The sequence below is a fragment of the Sorex fumeus genome, unplaced genomic scaffold, assembly GCF_029834395.1.
Source record: "Sorex fumeus unplaced genomic scaffold, SorFum_2.1 ptg000024l, whole genome shotgun sequence".
In the NCBI taxonomy this organism is placed as follows: domain Eukaryota; kingdom Metazoa; phylum Chordata; class Mammalia; order Eulipotyphla; family Soricidae; genus Sorex; species Sorex fumeus.
In genome coordinates this window covers 17,163,113-17,189,288 of record NW_026606081.1, presented here as the reverse complement: position 1 = coordinate 17,189,288, position 26,176 = coordinate 17,163,113, and the positions used below count along the sequence as shown (strand labels likewise).

At 46.0% G+C, this 26,176-nt stretch overlaps 2 protein-coding genes across 7 annotated transcripts in view; one reads left to right on the top strand and one right to left on the bottom strand.

The window, feature by feature from the left end:
• Nucleotides 1-26,176, bottom strand: part of INTS12 (integrator complex subunit 12) — a 96,960-nt gene that overhangs the window by 59,675 nt on the left and 11,109 nt on the right. The window lies entirely within an intron of this gene.
• The window catches only part of LOC130023334 (glutathione S-transferase C-terminal domain-containing protein-like), a 68,781-nt gene that overhangs the window by 37,249 nt on the left and 5,356 nt on the right, over nucleotides 1-26,176 (top strand). For 4 of the 6 annotated variants that reach the window (XM_056113824.1, XM_056113823.1, XM_056113826.1 and 1 more), the window contains exons 2-5: nucleotides 4,796-5,236; nucleotides 5,953-6,372; nucleotides 9,970-10,230; nucleotides 12,885-12,978. In XM_056113824.1, the coding sequence (XP_055969799.1) occupies nucleotides 4,796-5,236; nucleotides 5,953-6,372; nucleotides 9,970-10,230; nucleotides 12,885-12,978 (1,216 nt within the window). Of the gene's footprint in view, nucleotides 1-4,795; nucleotides 5,237-5,952; nucleotides 6,373-9,969; nucleotides 10,231-12,884; nucleotides 13,138-13,649; nucleotides 13,772-26,176 lie in introns of those variants that run through there. The other 2 variants (XM_056113821.1, XM_056113822.1) reach the window with 2 other exon arrangements.

The following is a 26,176-nucleotide window of genomic DNA, read 5'->3' as shown; positions in this document are numbered from 1 at the left end:
AAATTTAACTTATTGTTTATAAGCTATATGGAATAGTTTCTAGAGAATATTAAACAAAAAACATGGTACAGTCTGTTATCTTTATTTAAAAATATGGAAAAGCGATTGTATTATTAAATGATTTTGAAAGATAATAGTACTTATATCCCCTGTGTTATGGTAATGAATGATTTGCTCCTTTAACATACTGAAAAGTGGGCCTGAAGCTCGCCTCATTACCAGTGGACCCAGGTTCACACTCTCAGCACCCCAGTGGCCCCCTGGGCCTAGCCAAAAGGCAAATCAATAAAATACTGAGGGACCTCAGAGAGCACAGTTAACTGAAGCACATGCTTGTGCAAGGAGGGTTAGTTAGGTTTAGTCCCCGGTGTTGCATACATCCCCTGGGCACGCAACCAGGTATAGGCCCTGCGCACTCCCAGGTATAGCCAAAAGACAGAAAAATAGAAGTTCACTAAAAAGTGAGCAAGAAGCATTAAAAAGTGACCTTTGATTTAAAATTGTTAGAATAGTAAAAGAATTTAGAATATCAAAGGAATTTTGGAACATTGAAGATTTTATAAAATTCTGGGCACACTGGTAGTTCAAATATGCGCCTGGGTTGCATGTGTAGTTTTCAATGGTTTTTTACTCTTCAACCATAAGTACCCTAGCACCCTGTTACTGCTTCCATGGTGAATGCCTCTTCAAGTGTGCCATCTAGCGTCAAGTTTGGTGCTATGATTTATGGATTAAAATTCCCCCTAGGGGGGATGGGGGTGGGAGGGATACTGGGATCTGTGGTGGTGGGAAATGGGCACTGGTGGAGGGATGGGTATTTGATCATTGCATAATTGAAACCCAAGCACAAAAATTTGTAAGTCTGCAACTGTACCTCATGATGTCTCACTATTAAAAATTTTTTTAATAAAAAATAAAATGAAATGAAATTCCCCCTAGAAAAATTTTTATATCAATTTAAATTTTTAATAACAGACACATGTGTTAAGGAATGTGATTTGAAAATGCCCACCACCACCCCCCAATAATTGTGTATTGTTGCATCTGTAAAATAAGCAAAGCCTGTGTGTTTCTGATAAATCTATTCAATAAGAGCTTCGTGATAATATGTACATACCTGTTGAAAAAGATATTAAGGGCATTCAGGTAGGAAAGGAAGAAATCAAGCTCTCACTATTCGCAGATGATATGATACTCTACTTAGAGAACCCAATAACTTCCACCAAAAAACTCCTAGAAACAATAGACTCGTATAGTAAAGTTGCAGGTTATAAAATCAATACCCAAAAGTCCATGGCTTTCCTATACGCAAACAGTGAGAGAGAAGAAAGCAACATGAAAAAAACAATCCCATTCACAATTGTGCCCCAGAAAATCAAGTACCTAGGAATCAGCTTAACTAAGGAAGTAAAGGACCTGTACAAAGAAAACTACAAAACGCTACTTCAGGAAATAAAAGAGGACATGAGGAAATGGAAAGATATCCCCTGCTCATGGGTCGGGAGACTTAACATTGTCAAAATGGCAATACTACCGAAAGCATTGTATAAATTCAATGCAATCCCTATAAGGATACCCATGACATTCTTCAAAGAAATGGAGCAAACACTCTTGAAATTTATATGGAACAAAAAGCCCCCACGAATAGCTAAAGCAATTCTTGGGAAAAAGAAAATGGGAGGAATCAACCTCCCGAACTTCAAACTGTACTACAAAGCAGTAATAATTAAAACAGCATGGTACTGGAACAAAGGCAGAACTGCAGACCAATGGAACAGGGTTGAATACACTGACATCTCTCCTCAATCATATGCTCATCTAATCTTTGATAAAGGTGCAAGTAATGTGAAGTGGAGTAAGGAAAGCCTCTTTAATAAATTGTGTTGGCATCACTGGACGGCTACATGCAAAAAAATAGGCTCAGAACTCTGCCTAACACCATGTACAAAAGTAAGATCAAAATGGATTAAAGACCTCAACATCAGACCAGAAACCATAAGGTACATTGAAGATAAAGTTGGCAAAACCCTCCATGACATTGAAGCTAATGGTATCTTCAAAGATGCCACGCCACTGGCCGAGCAAGTGAAAACAGAGATAGATAAATGGGACTATCTTAAACTAAGAAGCTTCTGCACCTCCAAAGAAACAGTGACCAAAATACAAAGACAGTCTACAGAATGGGAAAGGATATTCACCGAATACACATCTGACAAGGGGTTGATATCCAGGATATACAAAATACTGGTTAAACTCCACAAGAAGAAAACATCCAACCCCATCCAAAAATGGGGCAATGAAATGAACAGAAACTTTCTCAAAGAAGAAATCCGAATGGCAAAAAAGCACATGAGAAAATGCTCTACATCATTAATCATCAGGGAGATGCAGATCAAAACCACAATGAGATACCATCTCACACCTCAGAGACTGGCCCACATTCAAAAGAACAAAAGCAACCGATGCTGGCGTGGATGTGGCGAGAAAGGGACACTCCTTCACTGTTGGTGGGAATGTCCACTGGTTCAGCCCTTCTGGAAAACAGGATGGACGATTCTCAAAAAATTAGAAATTGAGATCCCATTTGACCCAGCAATACCACTCCTGGGAATATATCCCAGAGAGACAAAAATGTATAGTCGAAGTGACATCTGCACTTGTTTGTTCATTGCAGCACTCTTTACAATAGCCAGAAACTGGAAGAAACCTGAATGCCCAAGAACAGACGACTGGTTAAAGAAACTTTGGTACATCTACACAATGGAGTACTATGTAGCTCTTAGAAAAGATGAAGTCATGAACTTTACATACAAGTGGTACAATATGGAAAGTATCATGCTAAGCGAAATGAGTCAGAAAGAGAGGGATAGACATAGAAAGATTGCATTCATCTGGGGGAGATAAAGTAACAAAGTATGAGATTAATACCCAAGAATAGCTGAGATCAGCACCAGGAGGATTACTCCATAACTTAGAGGCCAGCCGGGTATCCTAGAGGAAAGGGCAGTTCAGATAGAGAAGGGAGCACCAAATAAAGGATGTTTGGAGGATCCTCCCAGGAGGGGAGATGCATGTCGAAAGTAGACTATGGACTGAACATGTTTGCCACTCAATGCCTCTTTTGCAGACCACAACACCCAAAAGGAGAGAGAGAACACAGGGGATTGCCCTGCCACAGAGACAGGGGGGATGGGGGGATGGGGGTGGGAGGGATATTATCCATGGTGGTGGAAAATGGGCACTGGTGGAGGGATGGGTATCTGATCATTGTATAATTGAAACCAAAGCACAAAAAATTGTAAATCTACAACTTTAAAATAAAATAAAGGGGAAAAAATAAAATAAAATAAAAATAAAAATTAAAAAAAAAATGTACATACCTGTAACAGGCCCTTAGGTGGAACATGAACAAAGCACACCTTTCCAAGGGGGGTGGGGCTTAGAGTTTGAAACTTGAATCCAGTAGCCTTGGAAGATGGATATTTGAGGAAATGTCTGAAAATGTTGAAGGGGTTCTGGGCAGGACACATCAAGGCCCAGGGCGGGAATATGAGCAGACATTCAGGGAAGAGGAATCTGTTGGCTGGGTTAGGAACCTCGTGGAGGAGTCCGTTCTAGAGCTGTGTTGGCTGCTGGAGGAACTTGGCCTTTTCTCTGAGGGGTGGAAGGTTCAAGCAGACTCGTGAGTGATGAGAGCTTCATTTTTGACAGAACCATCCTCGCTGTTGTGTTGAGAACAGACCAGAATGGAGCGGGGAGGGCAGCAGGCTTGGGAGGACGCTTCTGTAGCTGGCAGGACTGGTTCTTGATTCACAGAGGTAACCATGGCGATGCTGTGCACGACCAGGTGCTTGGAGACACTGCAATGGAACCCGAGCAGGCACTGGGGGCATTGGTGGTGGAATATGGGGGGAGACCGGGGGGGGGGGTTCTCCTCCTGGGCCTCTGAAGTGCTGTTAGCTGGGCAGAGGATGCAGGAAAGTCGGGTTTAGGGGCTAGGGAGAAGAAGCTTGATATTTTGCATGTGTAAGGTAGCTTAAGCCTCAGTCTCTTCAGTTGGGGGGCGATTCAGTCCATGGTGGGGAACCCCTTTGGTCTGGCAGGAATGAGGTCATGCAGGGCAGGCAGGAGGCAGCGGACACAGGTACTGGGGGTCGTCACACTTTCACAGGCTCTCAGTGTTCTCGGCTAGCAAGTTTCCATCCTGGGCATCTCGTGTTCTTGTCTCTCCGTTGTGCAGATGACTGAATGCTCCTTTTAGGGGCTCCCTGGCAGTCATTAACCAATCAGGCAGAAATACTTGTCTTTTCTGGTTTTCTCTATTGGCCACTTTTGGAGATCCGTGGTCTGTGGCTCCTGGTGTGGCAGGTTGCGGGTGTGTGCTCACGCAGTGTGTGCTCTGCCTTCAACTGCCTCCCTGGAATTTTTCTTTTCCAGGGCTTGGGACCCTGGCGGTCACTCCCAGTGATTCTCAGCCAACTGGTGGCCGTTGTTTCTGTGCTGGGGCCATCACAGCACTCAGGGAGTCTCCAGGGATGGCCTCATGCCGCATGAGGCCTCCGCATCTACACCCCCTCTGGGGTGCTGGGAGCCATAGCAGCAACCTAATCCCACTACTGCTCCCTGACCCAGAAGGACTTTTGGGGGGAAAATTCTATGGAGACCAGGAACACATTTTGTAGAGTCTAATCTCTTACAAATACTAGCATAAGTTTTAGAAAGACTCCCTTCTCTCAGCTTCTAAGTTAACGTATCAGAGCCCCATGTCTCAGTGTGTTTCTTCCCTGCTTCTCAGATGCCCCCATGCAAGGAGAAGATGAAAGGCATCAGGAAGCATCCTCCCGCAGAGTGCCTCTACCTCAGCTTCTCCCACCAGTCCGAGGGCTGCGTCTTCCCACTGCACACAGCCGTGAGCTTGTTCCTCTTGGCCTACTGTGACTGCAAAGTCTTTAAGGTTTACTTGGTTCTCACCGAAGACAGTGAGGACCTTTCACGGCCCAAAAGTCCCCTGGCCCAGGGTGTTCAAACCCATGTCATCTCACGGCACGAGCTGCCCCCCATAGTCCAGAACTGCCGTTTGCCTGCAGTGGTGGAAAAACCTGACAATTTCTGTAGAGCTGGACTTGCTGTTGTGCTAAGACACATAATCCAAACGTCCTACGACATGGACCCCTCAAGGAAGGAGATCCTGGAGCTTCTGGGCTTCAAGAAGACCTGCCTGAAAGCATGTGCTGAAGTGAGTCTGGGGCTCCTTCCTTCCTTCCTTCCTTCCTTCCTTCCTTCCTTCCTTCCTTCCTTCCTTAATTCTGTGATGCACAGGGGTTACTCCTGGCTTTGCACTCAGGAATTACTCCTCGTGGTGCTCAGGGGACCATATGGGATGCTGGGAATCAAACCCTGGTCGGCCGCATGCAAGACAAATGCCCTACCAGCTGTGCTATCGCTCCAGTCCCAGGTAGGGGTCTCTTTCTGTTTCATAAAGCTGTGAGGAGCGGTCACCTTCCTGGTCACCTTCCCAGGGACTTTTATTTGAGCTGTGTGGAGACATCAAACTAGCCTTTTGTCTCAGCCAGCATTTCAGTGTAGTGTTGAATGTAACATTGAAGATAAAATCTGTGAGCTTTGGAAATATGTTCTGGAGGATGGCTTTTTGTCTTAGTTACTTTGAAAGTTGTTAAAGGCTGTTAATAGCCTTTGGAAAGCTGCTGTCCTAGGGGTTGGGTGCTGCCCTAGAAAGTTCCGGGAAGGAGGAAAGCCCCTTGGGACCCGGGTCAGGAACAGAGCCTGCATTTTTAGATAACCACTGCCCGTGTCCCGAAGTGGCTGCGGTGGCCTGCCCGCTCCTTCCCAGGGACGGCTGGCCTGCAGACCCCAGGGAAGCCGCTGTCTTTCCCCCCCCCACCCCCCCCCCACCCACCCAGAACCCCTTTCAGGGCGGGTTTTGTGTTGCAGGTCAGCCAGTGGACGCGACTCTGTGAGCTCACCGTCCCCCTGGCCATTGAGAGTTTCCTGCAGGGGTCCCCACAGCCCCTGAGCATCCCCACCGAGCTGCAGCAGCTGGAGCGGAAGCTGAGGGAGCCAGTGCGGGTGCACAACGACGACAAGCTGCGGCGGCAGAAGCTGAAGCAGCAGCAGGCCGAGGGCCCCTGTCCCGCCCAGCCCCAGCACCCCGGCGCGGCCCCCAACCTGGAGCTGCAGGTGGCCTTCTCCAAGCTGGGGGTGCAGGAGGAGCCGGCCGCTGCCAGGAGGGAGCCGCCCCACGTCCGCAAGGCCCGGGCCTCGGAGCTGCCCCCGCTGGAGCACGTGTTCGCCGAGGGCCTGTACTTCACTCTGGCCGACATCGTGCTCCTGCCTTGTGTCCACCTCTTCCTGGTAAGGCCAGCCCTTCCCGAGCCCCGCCCCTCCTCTTATCTGCAGGCAGTGGTTGGGAGCACCGAGCCCCCAACTGTGCGAGGGACAAGTGCCCACCTGTGAGGCACGGGGACAGCGTCCCCACATAGAGAGCTGGAGAAAGGCCAACAAGGAGGAAGCCTCGCTCAATTTAGGACAGTGTTAGCAACTCTTATGATCATTTAGTTTCAAATTGTTTCAAATATGATTCCCTTCTCATATTAGAGGGCCCAGGGTTAAAATGCTAAAACAAAACATTAATAGTCAGAATAACTTGACAGTGAAATGGGGTGAAAAAGAAAGATGTAACAATGGTTTAGATACACTAATGATTTGTTTCTACTTTCGTAGAGTACCCCCCACCCCATCCTAGCTGCACCTGATGGGCATTCCCCGTGTGTGAGAGATGGGGGGGGGGGTGCCTGACAGTGCTCTGGGCACCTGGGATCCTCTGGGCTCCAGGGATCACACTCCTACCTGCCGGGCGTTTGCTCTAGTTCTACCACTTATGCTCTCAGCCCAGCTCCCTAGATATTCTGGATTTTGGGGAGGGGGCCACTGCTCATGATTTTCTGCCTAACCAGCTTTGGGTTCAGGGAGAGGCAGATGGCACCTGGGACTGTGTTTTCCTCCCCACCCCGCATTGATGTTAAATGTCACATGTATTCATATTCTGTTATCTCTGGAGTGGGGTGGGGAGAAACATTGATTCTCTTTTCTAGACAAATGATTAACAATGTTCTTGTTCCTGACTCTCTTCTTTATTAACTCAGTTCACAGAGGGGTCACTGATACCTGTCATGAAATACTGTTGGTCTTCTTCATGATTTCTTTAGTTTACTATGTTCATGTCTAATTTAAAGAAAATTGGATCAAAGTGACACATCTATTGACTCATTAAATATGAATTATATAGTTACCTAGTCACAACTTAGTTTCAAAAGGAAGAAAAGATGCTATGTGCATGTAATAAATAATAAAAGATTGCTACTAAGAGGACTTGAGAAACGGAGAAAATGAGAACATTTCTTAATTATTTACTTTGGTTTAACCTTTATTTGTGTAGTATATAATCTATTCCTGGGCAATTAAAATTTTTGGGTGAAAATTTGGTGAAACTTTTGACATCTCAGAATGTCATTTAGATGATTTTCAGACTTTTTAACGCTCACAATAAATCATGCATTTTCTAAGTCATCAACGTACAAGTAAATATTTTTATGTTGGTGTGAAGGTATGGAGACTGAGATGTTACATGAGATTTCTAGGTATGAGTAAATTACCTGCGGCTGCAGGATCAGGAGGAGGCTCAGGGATGGTGAGCGTCCCAGGGTCCTAGAGGACGCCTGGAGCGCGTATGTGGGCAAAGCCAAGTCCTGAGTTCGAATAATGACTGACCTGGGGGAGGAAGAAGACCAGGCACAGTGTTGGGGACAAACAGGAAGAGACTCAGGGATGGTGAGCATCCCAGGGTTCACGTAAATATCTTTATAGTATGTTTATAAGTACTTAAAAAGTAAACCATCTTTCTCTACATGCTTAATATTTTTTTTGTAGGAGTACTGCTATTTATTCAGCCACTGATTAGCTGATTGAATTGGGCATGAACTCCACCTTAATTTTTTTATTTATTTTTTTCTTTTTATATTTATTTTTTGAATCACTTGTGGGAAAAGTTACTAAGCTTTCAGGTTTAAGTCTTGGTCATACAATGATCAAACACCTTTCCCTTCACCAGTACTCATTTTTCACCACCAAGAACCCCAGTATACCCCCCCACCCCTCCAAATGTCTGTGAGGCAGATGATTTCTACTTAACTCTTCTCTACATTGATTACATTCATTATTTCAACAAGAGATGTACCATTATTGTTTAGAATTTCCCCCCAAACAATCAGAATTGCTGAAAAGACATTGTGAAATATTTTGTTTTCTATAGCAGGTTATGTACATGCTTAATATTTTAGTAGGTTTTTTTTTTCATTAAAAAACATTAATTTTATAGCCTTTGATCATATACAGTAGTTTGAAAAATGCTCACTGGGGGATGTTCTTTGATGACATTTTCTTGCTTATTGATTCAAAGAGTGTATTTGTATGGTAGTATTTTGAATATTTCCGCATATAAGAAGTTAGATATAAAGCCTGTCCATATAAACAATTTCTTGTGCTTACTTAACCTTGAAAGTCCAGTTAAAATAAATTGTTCATGTGTGTTAATTTTTCTGTTTTTTTCTAGCTCCTTAGGCTATAATTATTGCTAGATATTTTTGTAGAGATTATCTGTGGTTTGACCTTTTTACTTATCTGTTCATAATCATGTCATAAAATGGTTGTAACATTATAAGTGTTCCCATGGAAACAGCATTCAGTGTCTTGATAAGCAAGAACAGTCTTTAAAAAAAAACTGAGGTTAAAAAACAAAACAAAACTGAGGTTTGGTGGGAATGCCAGGAGAAGTCGTCTGATCATGAGAAGCAAAACTGCATCTATATCAGGAGCAATAGTTTAGCTCTTTCTAGTTTGAAGAGTAAAAATCTTAATTTAAGCGCTGCATAATGATAAAAAAAATACCATTTTGAGTGTAGAAAATCACAAATCATGTTTGTGATTCCACTTACATGAAATTCTGGGAAAGGAGAATTGATCCAGAACTGTCAGCCATGCTGTACACAGCTGAGCCAGGAGCAGATTGAACAGTTACAGAGGCACTCTTCACGGTGGTCTGCAGGCTCGGGAGCTGCATTCTGGGGCCAGCTACCCAAGGTTGATGCTGAAGATAGGTCCGCTGCCCCATGAGCACCCCAGAACCCCCAATACCGTCCCGCCAAGCTTTTCCCAAAAGGGAGAGACTTGATTGCATTCCAGAGTGCAGGGAAGGTTGGAGCAGTGCTCAGATCTACACCCCTGTCCCTTCGCTGGAGAAACTTTTGATGGGTAGAAAGGTTAGAACATCTGTTTCTTCTTTCTTTGATTTTGAGTCCACACCTGGTGGCGCTTGGGGCTACTCCCAGCTTTGTGCTCGGGGTGCTCTGAGAACTGCAAGCCCGCAAGCCTGCGCTTGGCTATTGAGCTTTCCCTCTGTCCTGACCCCGTCCTGTTTTCTAAGAATCAGGACATGGTTTTCAGGACAGATATGATGAGAACTCAAAAGCATCAGATCGTTTGGCATCCTGAATGAACACTGATAGTTTTTTTGAGTGCTTCCCCCGAAAGCATAAATTATAATAGGTCTTCAAGCTCTGCTATCTGCTCAGAAGCCAGAGGCAAGAAGGAACGAAGAGATTTGTGTGTTTCAGCTTGTTGTTCTTTCCAAAAAATGTTATGACAAATTTATGTCTCTGCAAAGCAGATACTGCAGAGAATGATAGTGTTACCATCCTTTGTCCAAGCCAGTTTAGCAGGTGCAGGTAGTGCTTGTTCTTCAGGGCCGGGGGGCCAGGCTTACTGTTTGAACCTGCACTTAAAATACACGAGTTATACAGAGTGTGAAGTCATCTCACTGTTGCTATTTGTCGGCAAGCAGAAACTATATAGTTATGTGTCCTGTTATCCCTAATGTGTGTTGCTCCCGCCTAGGTCACCATCTGTAAGAAGCTTTCTGAGAAGCTGGTGGAATTCCCACTGCTGACTGCATGGTACCAGCGGGTTCAGGAGGTGCCACGCGTGAAAACAGCAGCTTCTCAGTGCGGGATCCATTTCCTCCACTTGCCGGAGTCGCTGTCCTCTGCACAGGAGCAGCACCCCGAGTTTGTGGAGACCCTGGGTGCAGAGGAACCAGAGGAGCAAAGTGAGCCTCCGTTTATAGGCGGGCCGAGACCAACGATGACAAAGTTAAGGGTATGTGAATATGCACAATTTGGGTTCAGATTTTTCATGGGACATTGCAATCTACTGAGCTTGTAGGCATTTGTCAACTTTTGTTGTTGTTTTTTTTTTTTTGTTATTGGAGCAATACCATACAGTGCTCAGGAGCACCTTGCCCACGTGGTACTTGGCAAAGCAGTCTTAACCCTGAAACCGAGTCCTTCAAGAGGACACAGGGATTTCTCAGCGGCTGGGACTGGGGAGCTCCCAGGGGACAGCATCTGATGGCCTGGATTCCCAGCATTTAGCTCACTAGCACTGGTCTTCAGTAAGTCACTTCACAGCTCAGAACTTTAGAATAACAGACATTTAGGTTTTTCTGTGACATCTTAGTGTAACTCTTAGGTTGGACAAAAGATGACTGGGACATTTTACCCAGTTTTTCATTTTTTTTAATTTATTTTTTTTAAAGTTTTGAAGCTTATTATAATGAGTAGATGCGGCCCTTTCGGTGGGGGTGGGGGAGGGCGTCACACCCAGTGATGCGCAGGGATTATTCTTGGCAGTGCTCCGGGGACCATATGGGATGCTGGGAATCAAACCTGGGTGGTTGGCCGTGTGCAAGGCAAACACCCTACCGGCTGTACTATAGCTCCAGCCCCCTCACCCAGTTGTTTTTCTTTTTTTTCTTTTTTGGGTCACACATGGCAATGCACAGGGGTTACTCCTGGCTCTGCACTCAGGAATTACTCCTGGCAGTGCTCAGGGGACCATATGGGATGCTGGCAATCGAACCTGGGTCAGCCGTGTGCAAGGCAAATGCCCTACCCACTGTTCTATCGCTCCAGGTCACCCCCCACTCAGTTTTTTAAAGATGTAAAGTTCAGATCTTAAAAAGGGTAAACTTTCCATTTTAATTTAATTCTAGCTTGATAATAGTAAAAGATGAAATAAATGTTCAGCAGGGCATTGTTTTCGTTACTTACTAGTGAATTTTTCCATTAACATTTTAAAAGACTGTTTTTATCAAATTAATATATTATGTGAGCCATATGTCTCATTTCTTGTCAGGTTGTGTCAATTACATGAAGAAATTGGTCCTTAGTGGAGTTATAAAATAGGAGAGTTTCTTAGAGAAATACGTCTCACTTTTTTTTCCCTGCCTTTTGTTTCTTTCCATACAATCTTGCCTCCAAAATTTTCCTTAGCTCTAGTGGCTTTAAATTTATTCAGTTAGTAAAATATCAATAAGTGCATGTGCCTATTGATCATCAGGAGTTTTCTGAATGTTGGTTATATAAAAAGTACATTTAGGTTTCCTTTAGGGATCTTAAATTCTGGTGGAGGGAAAATAAAGAGGGAACATGAGTAGGTAATGTATCAGGGAATAAGTTCTATGTCAGTAATAATGTGAGCAGGTGGGTGGGAGGTGGCAGCAGTTGGGGTGATTTTTCTGTACGGTAATCAGAATATACATTCCTTTTCTGAGGTCAAGACATGGATGAATAAATTCATTAAACCTGAATCAATTAAAGATTTGGAAGAAGTGTTCTAAGCAGAAGGGCTGGCTAGAAAGCTACTGAGCTTGACTCTGGGCACTTTGGGATGTATCCCTGGAGGACCCGCCACCAGCACCACCCTCCTCCCAAAAAATTGGTGTGAATGATCATTCGGGTTGAGACTTTTTGAGTAGAACCTCGTAGGCCGAGCTCCTTTTCCTATGCAGAGATGGACCGTGAGGGCTCGAGGGGTGTCTGGGGAATGCACTTGCTTTGCATGTGACTGAATCCAGTTTGGTACCTGGCACTGCATGGTCCATTGAGTGACCCCCGAAAACAGCCGGAGTAGGAGATGCTGAGCATCAGCAGTAGCTCTCAGCACCCCCCCACCCCCAACATCCCCGAAAGACAGAGCTCGAAGGGTGTGTGCAGAGTAAGTAGGGATTTATCTTCATGTGGATTTAGGGCGTTTGCCTAGCACGTGGCCGACCCAGATTTGATTCCTCCGTCCCTCTTGGAGAGCCTGGCAAGCTACCCAGAGTATCCCGCCCACACGGCAGAGCCTGGCAAGCTCCTCCCCGTGGCATATTCGATATGCCAAAAACAGTAACAAGTCTCACAATGGAGACGTTACTGGTGCACGCTCGAGCAAATCGATGAACAACAGGAAGACAGTGCTACAGTGCTACAGTGGATTGTTTGTGATAAAATGTTTATCCTCAAGAGACTTTCCTCTTTGATGCTCAGTGTAATTCTAGGGAGCTTTTTTCCTTTCTATGCAATTTCAGATAAGAATAGCATTACTTTGGACTATTTCAGTATGAAAAATAATCAAGTAACTTCTGTCAAAAGATGCCACCTATCACATTTGGGTGTTTCGTCTTTCGGTTTGGGGCCATGTCCAGCAGTGCTTCAGGCTTCCTCCTGTCTCTGTGCTCAGTGGTCAGGGAATTGCTGGGTGGTGCTGGGATCACACTCGATTTGGCCGCATTCCAGGCAAGGACCTGGGCCTCTGGACACTCTCTGGCTCCACATGCCGTGTTTCTAATGTGACTCAGGGGTTTGACGTCCATCTGCCTATTACTGTGTCTGTGCCTTCCTAGTTTTGGAAATAGACATGTGGACTTCTAGAACATTGCGGGATTTTATGAATTTAGTGATTCGGAAAGAACTTACTTCCTTTTCTAGGAAAAAGGCATTGAAGTGATGTTTGCTCCGCACCCTTGCCCCACGTGGACCCTTGATTGGGATTCTCTTCCTGCCGCCGCGAGCCCAAAGGAAGGTGAGGGTTTGCTCGTCCTTAGCTTTGACTCAGTCGGATTTCCTCTGCAGTTCCATCTCCCAGTTCTTTTTAATTTTGTATTTGGCTTTATCTAATATTCTGATTACACGTTAACTTTGTACTGAAACTTTCAAAATGAAATATATGCCTCACTCGGGATTAGTGTTTCTTCCCTTTTCCTACATTTGCTTCATCTATTTTTTCTTTCATTGCTGAGATTTTTTTTGAGGGGGGTGGTTTGGGCCACACCCAGTGATGTGCAGGGGTTCCTCCTGGCTCTGCACTCAATAATCTCTCCTGGCAGTGCTCAAGGGACCCACAGGAGATGTCTGGGATTGAGCCTGGGTCTGTGCGTGCAGGGCAAGTGCCCTCCCGCTATAGGATCGCTCTGGCCCAACATTGCTGAAATATTTGAAGCACATCCCAGACATGTCATACTTTATTAAATCTAAAAAAAAAAAACTCAAATAATCACGATGGCATCCTAAATAATTCCCACTCATTAGCACTCCTAATTTAAATTTTCAAAATATCCTGTGCCATCTGATAACTAATTCATAATCATTTCCCCACAGTTAAATAAAATTGATTTGAAAACATTTTTCTAGTTAGGTGTCTACTTTTTATTTTATTTTTGACTGTCTGAAATCATGTTTGGTCTGTGTTTGCAGGGGTGAGTTTGGGTCCTTCATGGCAGCGCCCAGGCACTCGGTGCTCAGGAAGCATAGGGGGTCTTTCCCTCCTCTCCACCCTCAGTCTTCTCAGGAGCATGCAAGGCCCCCGCCCCTCTTAAGCATGCTTAATTATGGTGTGTGACTAAAAATAAAAAGCAAAATCTCTTTTCCCTTGGAAGTAGATTTTTTTCTCATTCTCAGTTTTCTGTTATGCTTTGTTCTACCCTAGGTTAGATCAGAGACCTTATTTTTTAGACCTTCTTTTTAAATATTGGCAAGCAGAACTTAATGGTGACAAATTACCAAGGGAGTTATAATTGCCATTTTGTCTAGTGTGGATTACATAGAATCCTCTTAGTATCACCTTTTCAAACAAAAGTCTGTGATGAGAAATAATGAATGAAGTGTTAAAAATTAGTTATCTACAGTTTTTTTCTTTTTTTGTTTTTTTTGTTTGTTTGTTTGTTTGTTTTTCTATTTTTGGGTCACACCTGGCTATGCACACGGGTTACTCCTGGCTCTGCACTCAGGAATTACCCCTGGCAGTGCTCAAAGGACCATATGGGATGCTGGGAATCGAACCCGGGTTGACCGTGTGCAAGGCAAACCCTCTACCTGCTGTGCTATTGCTCCAGCCGCTACAGTTTTTTTTCAATTAGGTCATATGTATATTGTTAAGAATTATTTGAAATTTCTCCTCCCTGTATACAGGTGAACAAACAGGAATTATTGAACAGTCAAGCACGTTTAGATCTTTTCCTGACTCTGCTAGATAATTTATTCACTATTGGACCCATTTGAAACTTACTGTGGTTTATTTGGGAATATTTATGCATTCACTCTAAGAAACCTCAACTTACCCATTCTAGAGTGAATGGTAAAGATTAAAATGTTTCAAGAGTAAATAGCTTGCAAAGGTTGCGATGCAGGATTGACATGCTGTGACATCCCTTTGAGAAGCAGTGGCAAGTGAGAGTCTGTGTATATAAATATGAAGCCCCGTTGCTCTCTCTCGCCGCCTCTGATGGGTGGTCACAGATAAACACAGGAATGGGAGTGCCTTGGGAGCACTGTGAATGGGTGCAACCCAGTAAATCCAAGCTCCCTCTGTCAAGGGAGACAGGACATACCGATGTTATCCTACAGGAGTTCTGTCTCTTCAGTGTGTGTTGATGGGGCTGGCAGGGGGGCAGTTCGAACTCAGGCCCTCTTTGTGTAATGGCCTGTTCTGGGTCTCTTCTCCTCCGGGGGTCCCTCACCCACACACTCACCTGGAGCTGTGTCCCAGCTCGAGAGATGACTGCTCCTCAGCCTTCTCTCGCTCTGACTTCTTTGAGGCTTTCCTACTGATCATGGCTGGCAGGCACTATAATAACAGACTGTGATATGTTTTAGAATGTCATATTTGGATGAAAATTTGCAGAAATGTTACGTTAATTATTAATGGTTGAATTTTCAGTAAGGACCCATTTTAAGTGGAGAAAAACTATCAAATTGGCCCAAAGCAAGGAAGAAAACAGATACACCTCTAAAACAAAGATTTCAGCAATAAATTATTTAGTCCAAGGCTTTCCTGTTACTCTAAAGGAGACACAGGAGAATCCCTGACCTTGCAGTTAGTTCCCTGCAGGCTATATGTGGTGTCTCTGAAAGCCCTGGAAACAAGCTTCTGTTCCTAACCCACGCAAACCCAACTCTATTAATTCTGTCCTGTCCATCTGCAGGATTCTTTTTCCTCATATAACTTAGCTCTTGAATTGCCTTTCAGAGCACTTTTGAATATCTAACACTAAATAACTCAGTTTTTAGTCTTAACAACTCCCAGTATTGCTAAGTTTGAAGAAAAACTGTAAGTACAATTTTATAACTACACTTAAGGAGACAGAGGAAAACCGTGATGTAGTTCTTTATTATTTTTTGGTAATGGAAACTAATTAGTATTGCTCGTTTCAGTTTAAATTGGCACTTTCTGTTCTGCTCCAGACAGTCATGATTAAAATCAGCTTGCCTACACAATGAACTATTATAATTTCGTGCTTTGAACCAACTCCTCTCAGCACTGAAACCCATTCATCATTTTTACTAAATTAGGGCCAGCTCGCACTGGAGAGAAACCTAAGCAAGGAAATAGCACCGTTGTAGCTCTCGACGGTAGTGGATCCCGGGTGCTGCCGTGTTTGAGTAAATCTCAGAAATAGAATTGTAAAGGATCTTCAACCAGCGGGCAGGAGTCTGACCATAAGTAGAAAATAGTCTTAGCTAAGTGACATACATGAGTTGTTGTAGTAATCAATAGGATAATGTTTTTAGTCTCTTTTGTTTTGTTTTTGCTTTTTGGGTCGCACCCAGCGATGCAAGGGGTTCCTCATGACTCTGCACTCAGGAATTACTCCTGGCGGTGCTCAGGGGACCATTTGAGATGCTGGGAATGAAACCCGGGTCAGCTGCATGCAAGGCAAACGCCCTACCCGTTGTGCTATCACTCCAGTTCCAACAGGATAATGTTTCCAGGTATAGATTATGCTTGTGGAAAGTGATTAGTTTTGAGTTAGAATCAGTAATTGTTATTATAAAGGTTTTCATGTAATGGTATATGACTTGTGCACTTTCTGGAGAAAAAATTAGGTGCTTTGTGTGTGATGCATGTGAGTAGATGGTCATTTGTTAAACTGCAGTGAAATCAGTTTTCAGGAGCTCCTTGTGTTAGAGGCAGCTTGTCGTACGCTTCATCTTACTGATTGCTGCTAGTGTAGAAAGGAAGAGTGTCCTTGTGGTAGAGTGCCCGGAAACTGTAAGGACGGGTGAGAGGGAGTCTGTCTCTCTGCAAAGAAACCTTACTCACTGGATCTTTCCATGTCTTTTGGAGACATAGTCACACTTAATTTTTTTAATTTTTGGTTTGGGGGCCACAGCCAGCAGTGTCCAGCAGATACTCCTGGCTCTTTTCTTTCAGGGATCCCCTTTGCAGGACAAGAGACCACCTGGGGTTCCGGGGCTCAAACCCGGGCCAGCCTGTGCACGACCAGTGCTTTACCTGCTCTACTGTCTCTCCAGCCACACACTGAGGTTGTTTTTTTTTTAATTTTTATTGGTGAAACACCATGAGGTACAGTTGTAGACTTACAAATTTTTGTGCTTGGGTTTGAATTATACAATGATCAAATAAATACCCATCCCTCCACCAGTGCCCATTTTTCACCACCACGGATCCCAGTATCCCTCCCACCCCCCACATCCCCCCCAACCCACCCTGCCTCTGTGGCAGGGCATTCCCTTTTGTCCTCTCTCTCCTTTTGGGCATTGTGGTCCACAAAAGAGGCACTGAGTGGCAATCATGTTTGGTCTATAGTCTACTTTTGGCCTGCTTCTCCCATCCTGGGAGTATCCTTCCAACACCATCTATTTGGTGCTCCCTTCCCTTTCTGAGTTGCCCTTTTCCCTAGCATGTGTGGCTGGCTTCCAAGCCATGGAGTAAACCTCCTGGTACTAATCTCAGCTATTCTTGGGTATTAATCTTCTATTTTGTTACTTTATGTTCCCCAGATGAATGTAATCTTTTTATGTTTATCCCTCTCTTTCTGACTCATTTCGCTTAGCATGATACTTTCCATGTAGTACCACTTGTATGTAAATTTCATGACTTCATCTTTTCTAACAGCTGCATAGTACTCCATTGTGTAGAGCAAAAGCAGAAGAGGAAAGAAAAGCCAAGTTGCCGAAGGAAAGATTTAAGGAAATTACCTAGAAAATTTGTGTTTCGGTCACGTCTGTCTGCACACATCTGATCTAGCTGGTTCACATTTAAAAGTAAACCATTGTCGGGTTAATTAATTAGATCTGAATCATTAACTGATCTGACCAAAAAGACGTTGATAATAACTCACTGTGCTTCTAAGCAAGCACCTTCGCTAAGTGTCTTTGGAGTGAAACAGCAGCCAGTCACCGGCAGCGTTCTTAGGCACACACTCCTGTGTCCATTCAGTGCTGAATTCTCATCCACCCTTGATCAGGTGCTCTGAAAAATGATGGGGTGTTGGAGTGATAGCACAGTGGGGAGAGTGTTTGCCTTGCATGTGGCCGACCCAGTTCCGATTCCCAGCATCCCTATATGGTCCCCCAAGTACCTCCGGGAGTAATTCCTGAGTGCAGAGCCAGGAGTAACCCCTGTGCATGACTGGGTGTGACTGAGTCACACCTCAGCTGTCACTGAGTCTAGGCAAGGGTCTCAGCCCACCTGCCAACACATGGTTGCTGGGGGCTCGGCCTGGGCCTCTTCAAGGGCTGTCTCCCGGCTCTGGCCACTTCTCATCACTTGTTCATTCCTTTCCTGAAATGTCTCAAGCTCACTTTCCTACCATCCAGGAAGAGCATCATGTTTGCTTCCAGCTTTTGATGGTTATGAATGAAGCTGCCGTTGAATTTTTTTTTTAAGTAGAAGCAGCATTTCGGGGCCAGGGAGATGAATCACAGGGGTGAAGTGTGAACTCTGTATCCTGGACACCAGCACGTCCATCCCGGCACCTTGGGGCTCCTGAGCACTATTCTGGGGATAGCCCCCAGCCCACTGGGTCTGGCCTCCAAACCAATCTGGCAATCTGGCAATCTGATTACTTTGACATTTTCAGCTGTTTCTTGCTTTATTCATTTTGCGTTGATGCCGTTTGGTTGTATTCTACCAAGTAATTCCCAGTTGTCGGGTGCATGTGTAATTTCCTGGAGGTAGGGTGGGAAATGAGCCCTTCCAGCTCCCTGGCATTTCGGAAGCCCTTGATCACAGAGCTTGCTCCAGATGAAAGATCTTGCTGAGAACAGCAAACGCGATTGATTTCTCACCGAAACAGTCTCCTTGCCCCGCCTATCTCTCCTTTCTCAGATAGCTTGCATGGAGGACCACGTCAGTCTAAAGGCAACGTTTTCTTTGGTTAGGAAGTAATAAACTAATTCACAGAACTTTATTCTGGCTTTCTCAGTACTTTCATTGGCTCTCTAAGCAGTTTTCTTCGTACGTTTATTAGGCTTGTCATTTAATGTCACACTATTTAGGGATTCAGCTGCTTCACATCGAGTCGCTTTTAGAGGAGTAGTTACGAACATCTGAGACACAACAGTCACTCCTGAATAAAGCTTCTTATTTTGATGGTTCTGCTAAAGTATTAGTGTTTCACCACACGGACTTAACTATATTTCGTTTAGGTATCTGCAGTTGTTATAAATTTGTTTTTGACTATCTATCACACTACAACAAAAACACCCTGAATATGACTTCTTCTTGTCTTTGAGTGATTTCTCAGAAGCAAGATGATTGTCTCAGAATGTGAATGTGTGTTGCTCTCCACACACTGCTAATGCGGTATCCGGAAAGGGTCCGCCTGCTCTCGACGCCTCTCTGCTTCACTGCACCCTCACTGTCTTTAGTTCCTCAGACTTAGAGGGGTGGGGGTGGGGGTGAGTTTATAGGTGAAAGGAGATGACTCGTGTCACTTGTGTTACTCTACATCGGGCTTTGGTATTTCCACTCATTTTCCTTCATATCTGTGTCTTATCAATTTCTCATTGGTTTGAATGAATGTATTGATGCTCCCCGCCGCCCCTCCCCTGCCTTGCCCTGCCCTGCCCTCTCCTGCACTCTCCTCTTCTTTTCTTTTTTTTTAATAGTCTTTCCTTTTTTAAAAAGAAAAACATTTTTAAAATGTCTTTCATTTTTGCTCTTTGGGCCACACATGGTTGTTCTTCCTCCTGGCTCTGCTGCACTCAGGGCTGATGCCTCCCCGGGCTTGGGACCATATGGGGTGCCAGGAAGCGAACTTGGGTTGACTGCACGGCATGTGCCTGACCTGCTGTACTATCTCTCCGACCCCAGAAAACAAATTGAAAGCATTAATTTTTAAAAATTCCCTATCTTCTATGATATTTTGACTCTGCCAGTCAGGTTTTGCCCATTGCATTGCATTTAGAACCATGGTTTTTTGGGGTGGTTAAGGGGCCCTGAGTTGGAACAGGGGTGGCAGTTGGCCATGAAAGGTGGCAACGGACGGGCTCTGACCTTGGCCTGGGCTGGGCTCTGGCCCTGAAACAGCCAGTTTGGATGGATTGAAGAAGAATGTAACTTTATTTCAGGGAAAGGGAAACTATTGAACTAGGTGGATTAGATGAGGGCTGGAGGGCAGGAGGGTCAGCTGAGGCAGCTCCCTGGGGCTGGGTTTGCAGGTCGCCTCAGGGTCCCTCAGGGTCCTTCACACCAGAGTCTCTTTTTTGCTATTCTGGGAGAGGGTGATTGCTGTTTTCTTTTGATTTCGAAATATCTTTTATAGTTTCAGTACTCTTCCTGAGGAAGAATTCTGGTTCATCAGTAGCAACATTAGTTCTTCCTTTGGATTTTCACCTTGTTCTCTTAATAAAGGAACTTCCAGAAGGAACACCTGTGTCACTGAAGATGTCTCAATCAATTTTCCATCCTGTGGACATCAGCAGTGCCAGGGTAGAGAGTGGGTACCGCAGCCCATTGCTTATCTGTTCAAACGTGTTGGGAGGAAGCTGTCGGGATGGCGCTGGGGTTGGTGTCTTCCCCTGGGAGCGTCACTTCACTCAGCTGTCAGCCTCCAGATGCTGCCGGCGTCCCCAGGTTTCTCTGACACCCTCTGGTCTCCTCCAGGACAGTCTCCCGGCCTCTGCGAGTGTGCCACACTGCTGCCTGCCAGCCGGTGGCTTCAGGGCTCTGGAGAAAGCGCAGCTAAAGCAGGGGAGCCGGGCCCTGTCACTCGGGCAGAACAGGGGAGCCAGGCCCTGTCACTCCGACAAAGCAGGGAAGCCGGCCCCGTCACTTGGGCAGAGCAGGTGAGCTGTCCTCTGTCACTCGGGCAGGATTTGCTTGCTGCTCATGTACTTTCAGTCTGGGTCACTTTTCTTGTGTGTCTGTGGTCCAGACACCCTCAGTTAAATAAGGGGGAACTCAAAAATTCTATTTCTAGAAGTCGAGAGTTCTATTTCGAGAGATGCTCATTTACTCCTGCTGGAGAGGGCGGTCTTTGCTGTGTCTCCCTGCCCTGCTGTCCCCCAGGGAGCGTCCCTGAGAGAGAGTCCCCGAGGGAGAGAGTCCCTGGCTCGAGTCAGTCGCTGCAGTCTCCGGCTTTCTTGTCATACTGAAGTGTCTTTGCCGTCAGCCCCTGAGGCCACATTTCAGGTGTCATCCCAAAGGGAAAAGCGTCTGTCCTCCCTGAATAATTCCTGTCCCCTAATGAATGATGCAGAAGGGCCTGTCACACGTGGGCACCTCACCGCAGGCCTGGTGAGTGGCAGGTGGAGGCAGTGGCTATGGGTTGTGGCCATCAGCCTGAGACACTGGAAGCCGATGTTCCGCCTCACTGATCCCCCCACCCCTCTCTTAGGCTCTTCTCGGCGGTACCTTAGCCCAGACCACACTGTCCTTAGAGTTCGCTGCTTATCCTAAGTCGATTAACACTTCGGATTTAAGAGTGATGGCCACAGAGACAAATAGAAATGATCCCTGAGCGGGTGCTTCACCAGAATTCAGTTGGGTTTCTGGCTGGGCTAATAAGCTGGATCCTCCCCCTGCGGGAACGTGATAGGCACCGGTGGGGTCTTGAGGCATCGGGTGTGCCCGGAGCTGGGTGGGACGGACGTGTCCCAACTCCAGCGCCTGCGACAGTGATGGCACCTTTCCTGCTTAGAAACCCAAAAAAGCTTTTAAAAATCAATCCTTGTGCCTTGTGCTTTGATTTCAGAGAAGGTATTTGAATTTGTCTGGACATTTTGTTGTAGTTGTTCTTGAGGGTGATATCTATTATGGTTTCTGTTTTACTGTTTCCTTCATGTTTGAGGTCTTGAAAGGTCACCCAGTCTGCTGTCTTCAATCTGAGCAGACTAAGTTCATCCTAAACACAACATCCTTCATGAAAACTGTCCATTGGGCCATTGGGAAGATGGCGAGTGCACACCCCTGCTCTGCTGTACATGCGCATGGGAAGGACAGGTGCACATGCAACTCGTCCTGTCTCTGGCCTGGACGTGTTTCCTTCATGCAGGGGCCGTGCCTGATGACCTCGCTCAGAGCTCAGGCAGTTGAGGACAGAGAAGGCTGAGATCCTCCCGAAGGTTTGTGCTTATGAAGCGCTCTGTGACAGCGAATGAAGCCAGAAGGAATAAAGAAGACAGAAAATGGTTCTGGTGAGAAATTTCCATGTGGCAGGCTGGGGACATGCTCTTTGCTGGGTCTCCAGCTCCACATGCTCCTGGAAGTCACCTGCCCTGGCCCTAAGCAACCGCAGCAAAGAACTTCAGCGTTGACCATTTTTCTTCTCAACCGACATGTCTCTCTTGGGGTTGGAAGTGTGGAACGGGAAGAAGGCCCAGCCGTGCTCTGGGCTTGTTCCTGGCTCTGAGCTCAGGGAACCCTGTGCAGTGCCGGGGATTGAATCTGGGTCAACGTCATTTAACACACCCGCTTCTCTGCTGGCCAAGCTCTCGGCCTCCCTGTCTTTCTAGAATCTGTGTGCAGAATGCCGTCTTAACAGTAAATCTCCCCTGGTGACAGCCCAGTGCTTTGTAGGTTTGCAGCACTCCTCATCTACGGGCAAAGAACCTGAGGCGAAGAGAAATCAGGTGATTGACCCAAGGCCCCCGTAGCTTGAAAAACTTGGAAGCAGGATTTGCGTCAGGTTAATTCAGAATTAAGCACAGTCTCTGGAGCTGGACCCGCGGGGCAGCGTGTCACCATGCACCCCTCTGTGTGTACGAGCGGGAGGGTCAGGGGACGCTCGTGTCCTCCTCGGTCAAGCATCGATCAGGTCATGCAGCACCCAAGGGGCAGCCACAGACCTCGCCCATGGGCTGTTAGCTGTCTGGAATGTCCCGAGTGTGCATCGTGTGGAAGGATCAAACCTCAGCTCCTTTTGCGTTTTCTGACCACATTTTTCCCCATCTCAGACTTTCCCAGGGTTTTTATGCTGCTTTAATTCTTTAGTCACAAATAGATTCCGTAATAGTTTGATTCCTCTCCCCACCTAGCTTTGCCTCCATCATTTGCAGGAAGTGACCTGTAGAGTCTGCTCAGACACATTATTGGCCCTGCAGGTGGTCGGGCCCCTGCTTCCCTGGGGCCTGGGGTCCACGGCAGCTGAGCAGGGCATATGTGTGGTCTGGGGGCCGCATTGACCTGGTTCCGTCCCAGCACCCCACACACGGGCGTCCCCATGCTGCACCTCGTCACTGGGTGTCGCTTTGGAGTCCCCAGCTCTGTGGCCCCGCGGGACACTTGGAAGAGTGTCCGTGGGTGTGGCGGGACACTTGGAAGAGTGTCCGTGGGTGTGGCCCAGGGCGCCTGAGCTTTGCTGGGAGGAGCCCCTGCCCCAGCCCACATGTGCCCCCCCCCCAGAAAAACACAATCATTTTTTTTCCTAGAAGTGATTAAAAATGCTGGAAATATAAAAAGAACAGAATAGAAAATCACATCAAAGTGTAACGTGCAGGACTCTCACTCCCCCAGGCGCGTTTTCACTTAGATGTGTATTGGTGAGCAATTGAAAATGCAGAACAAGTTTTATAGAGAAATAAAATGCTATTGGTATTAAAAAGTAGAATCATAATATATTTAAATTTTTTTATATCACTGTTATGCTTCTAACTCAGATGTGCTAAATGTGATCTTGCACAATTAATTTATACTATGGTACATCTTCCTAACTGATAATTTCAATTGAACTGTGAACAGTCTGTTCATCTGTGAGTGGCTATAGTAGTTTCACAGAAAGATGTGGGGTGATTAGGGACCAATCATGGACCTCATTTGCCCTTCACTATTACTGCTTGTAAAGCCCTGGATCTGTGCAGTGGGGGTCAGGCCTTATTCTTAGGAATTTCTTGAGAAGAAAAATCCACATATGGGTTATTTCATTGGTTCTGCTAATAATAATTTACTTTGCCAGGCAATAAAACCAGACATTTTGCTTTAAATTATTTCCGGAGAGAAAACAGATGTTTTGTGATCTTTTCAGATCTTAGGCAAGGGTGAGCTAGCAAGCTCCCTCGCAAAATGTTTAGGCCCCGCTTCCCTCGAGGGGTGCTTTGTCCTTCACGTGCCCATTCATGTACACTGGCCATCACTTATGTCCTCCTAGTTGAAACAAGGGTGTATCTTACAAATCTTGTTTGTTTATTTATTGTTTCAGGGCCACACCCGATCATTCTCAGGGGCTAATCCTGACTCTTCCCTCTGGGATTACTCGGGGAGTCTGATTAGTCGGGGAGTAAGGGGTGCTGGAGACTAGACCCTGGTAGGCTCTTGCCTTGCCCACTGTCCTATCTCTCCAGCCCAGAACATAGATCAAACTTCTGTTTGTTGGGTTTGGGTTTGGGTTTGGATTTAGGTTTGGGGCCATTCCTGGTAGTGCTCGGTCATACTCTTGGGTCTGCGCCCAGGGGATCACTCCTGGCAGTGCTCAGGGGACCATATGGGGTGCCAAGAATCAAACCAGGGTTGGCTGCATGCAAGGCCTTACCTGCTGTGTTGTTACTCTAGTCCCTGAGGTGGCGATTCTCACCTGCATACTCTGCTGTTGTGTGCCATTTTCCATTCTGCTTGTCCCCTTTCTCATTTATTTTTGAAGCATGGTGGGGATTGAGCTTTATGTGTATGTAAGGATTGTACTTTATCACTGAACCACACACTCAGTCCTTCTTTTATTCATCTTAAAATGGTTTCTAGGACCTGCTAAATAGTAAAAAAAAAAAAAACACTAACTCAAATTATGGGGTACTGCCAACACTTGGAAGTCTCTCATTTTAAAGGATTTGTAAATACTTATTTGACCCATGTTCTCTCAAAGAGAACACTGATGCGTGTTTCTAATAAATCACTAAGAATGTAACTATTGTGTTTTATCAGAGGTTTTTTGTTGACTTGTTTTGTTTAGTTTTGCTTTTGCGTTGCCAAGAGAGGAGCAGCCGGTGTCCAGCTTGTGGGCCCAAGCTCTCAGTGTCCCAAGCCCCTTTGCAGAGCTGTGCAGGACTGACTGCCCAGGGCCGGTGACCAGGAGACCGGGCCTTCTCTCAGGGCACCCCGAGTCCTCCAGGACTTGAGACAACCCAAGTAAGGAATGCAGGAGCTTGGTAAGCGCGGTGTGTTGGCCCCCGTAAGCCAGAGTTCCTGAGGAGAGATGCAGAGAGGAACCTTACCTCCATTCCACCAGCATCTTGGTTTCCTTGTATATTGGAGAGAGACTGTTTTGGTCACTTTATCTGCTGCTTGCTTTTGGGAATCAGTGTTTCCCCAGGCTAGTCAGCATCGGGTGTTAGTGGAAGAGCCGTAGTTGGGAAGCTGGTTGGTGGCATCCCGGAGACTTGCTGGGAGGCCGTGCTCCTCTCTCTGCTTGGGGTCCCAGCGGGAGCCGAGGAGGGTCTGCATGGGCCACCCAGGAGCAGGTGGAAGGGCATTCTGTCCCCCTGCCGCCCAGGCTTCTACCAGGAGCAGGGCACAGACGTCAGCTCTGCCCCTGCACAGACGCCAGACCCTGCGAACATGCACCTGGCCTGAGCCTGAGGCTCAGCTGGCTTTTCTTATTTCATTCTGTTTTATTTATGCTGCCCCTCAAATGACTTACTGTTGTAAATATCCCTGGTGCCTCTGGTACTCACGGAAAGAGCTCCAGGCTTTTGGAGAACCTCCCTCTCTCCTGTTCTCGTTGAATCATGTGCAGTGATTTATTGAGCCAGTTTTATCTAACGTGGAGGCTGCATGGAGGTTGCTGTTATAACTGACTCTGCCATGACTGTGCCCACACACGCCTTCTCTCCTGTATTATTCTAATTGTCTCTGTCACTGTCACTGTTCTCCCGTTGTTCATCGATTTGCTCAAGCGGGCCCAGTAACATCTCCATTTTGAGATTTGTTACTGTGTTTGGCATATTGAATACGTCACGGGTAGCTTGCCGGGCTCTCTGAGAGGGGCGGAGGAATCGAACCTGGCTCGGCCGGACTGGCTGCTCGCAAGGCAAACCCCCTACTGCTGTGCTATCCCTCCAGCCCATTATTCTAATTACTGCTTTAAGGGATCATACTCAGAAGGTGGGTTAATGAGCCAGACGCGTAAAGAGATTTATGGCTCAGCTTGTCCGTGGACGAGTATCCACAGACACCTTTTGGCTCTTTGTAACGCCTGTATACGTTAGAATAGTGTCATAGAAAAAAAAACTGATTTATTGCCAATTTAATTGGTGAGTAATAGTGACTGGTTTTCCATGGCTCATCCCTGTATTATCGGGACACTGAGTCTATTTCTCACGTGTGTGTGGATTGCCAGCATACTCTCTTTTGCAAATGGTTTGTTCGTGTTCTGGCAAAATTGCTGAGACTGTGGAGGGATAAAAAGCTCAGAGACAGCGAGGAAGCAAAGGAAGCCCCGAGCTGAGATAGTGAGGGTGGAGTCAGACAGGGTACAGGGGTGAGGGAGACAGAGTCCCAGCAGGGGACAGGGGTGAGGGAAGTGGAGTCATGGCAGGGGACAGGGGTG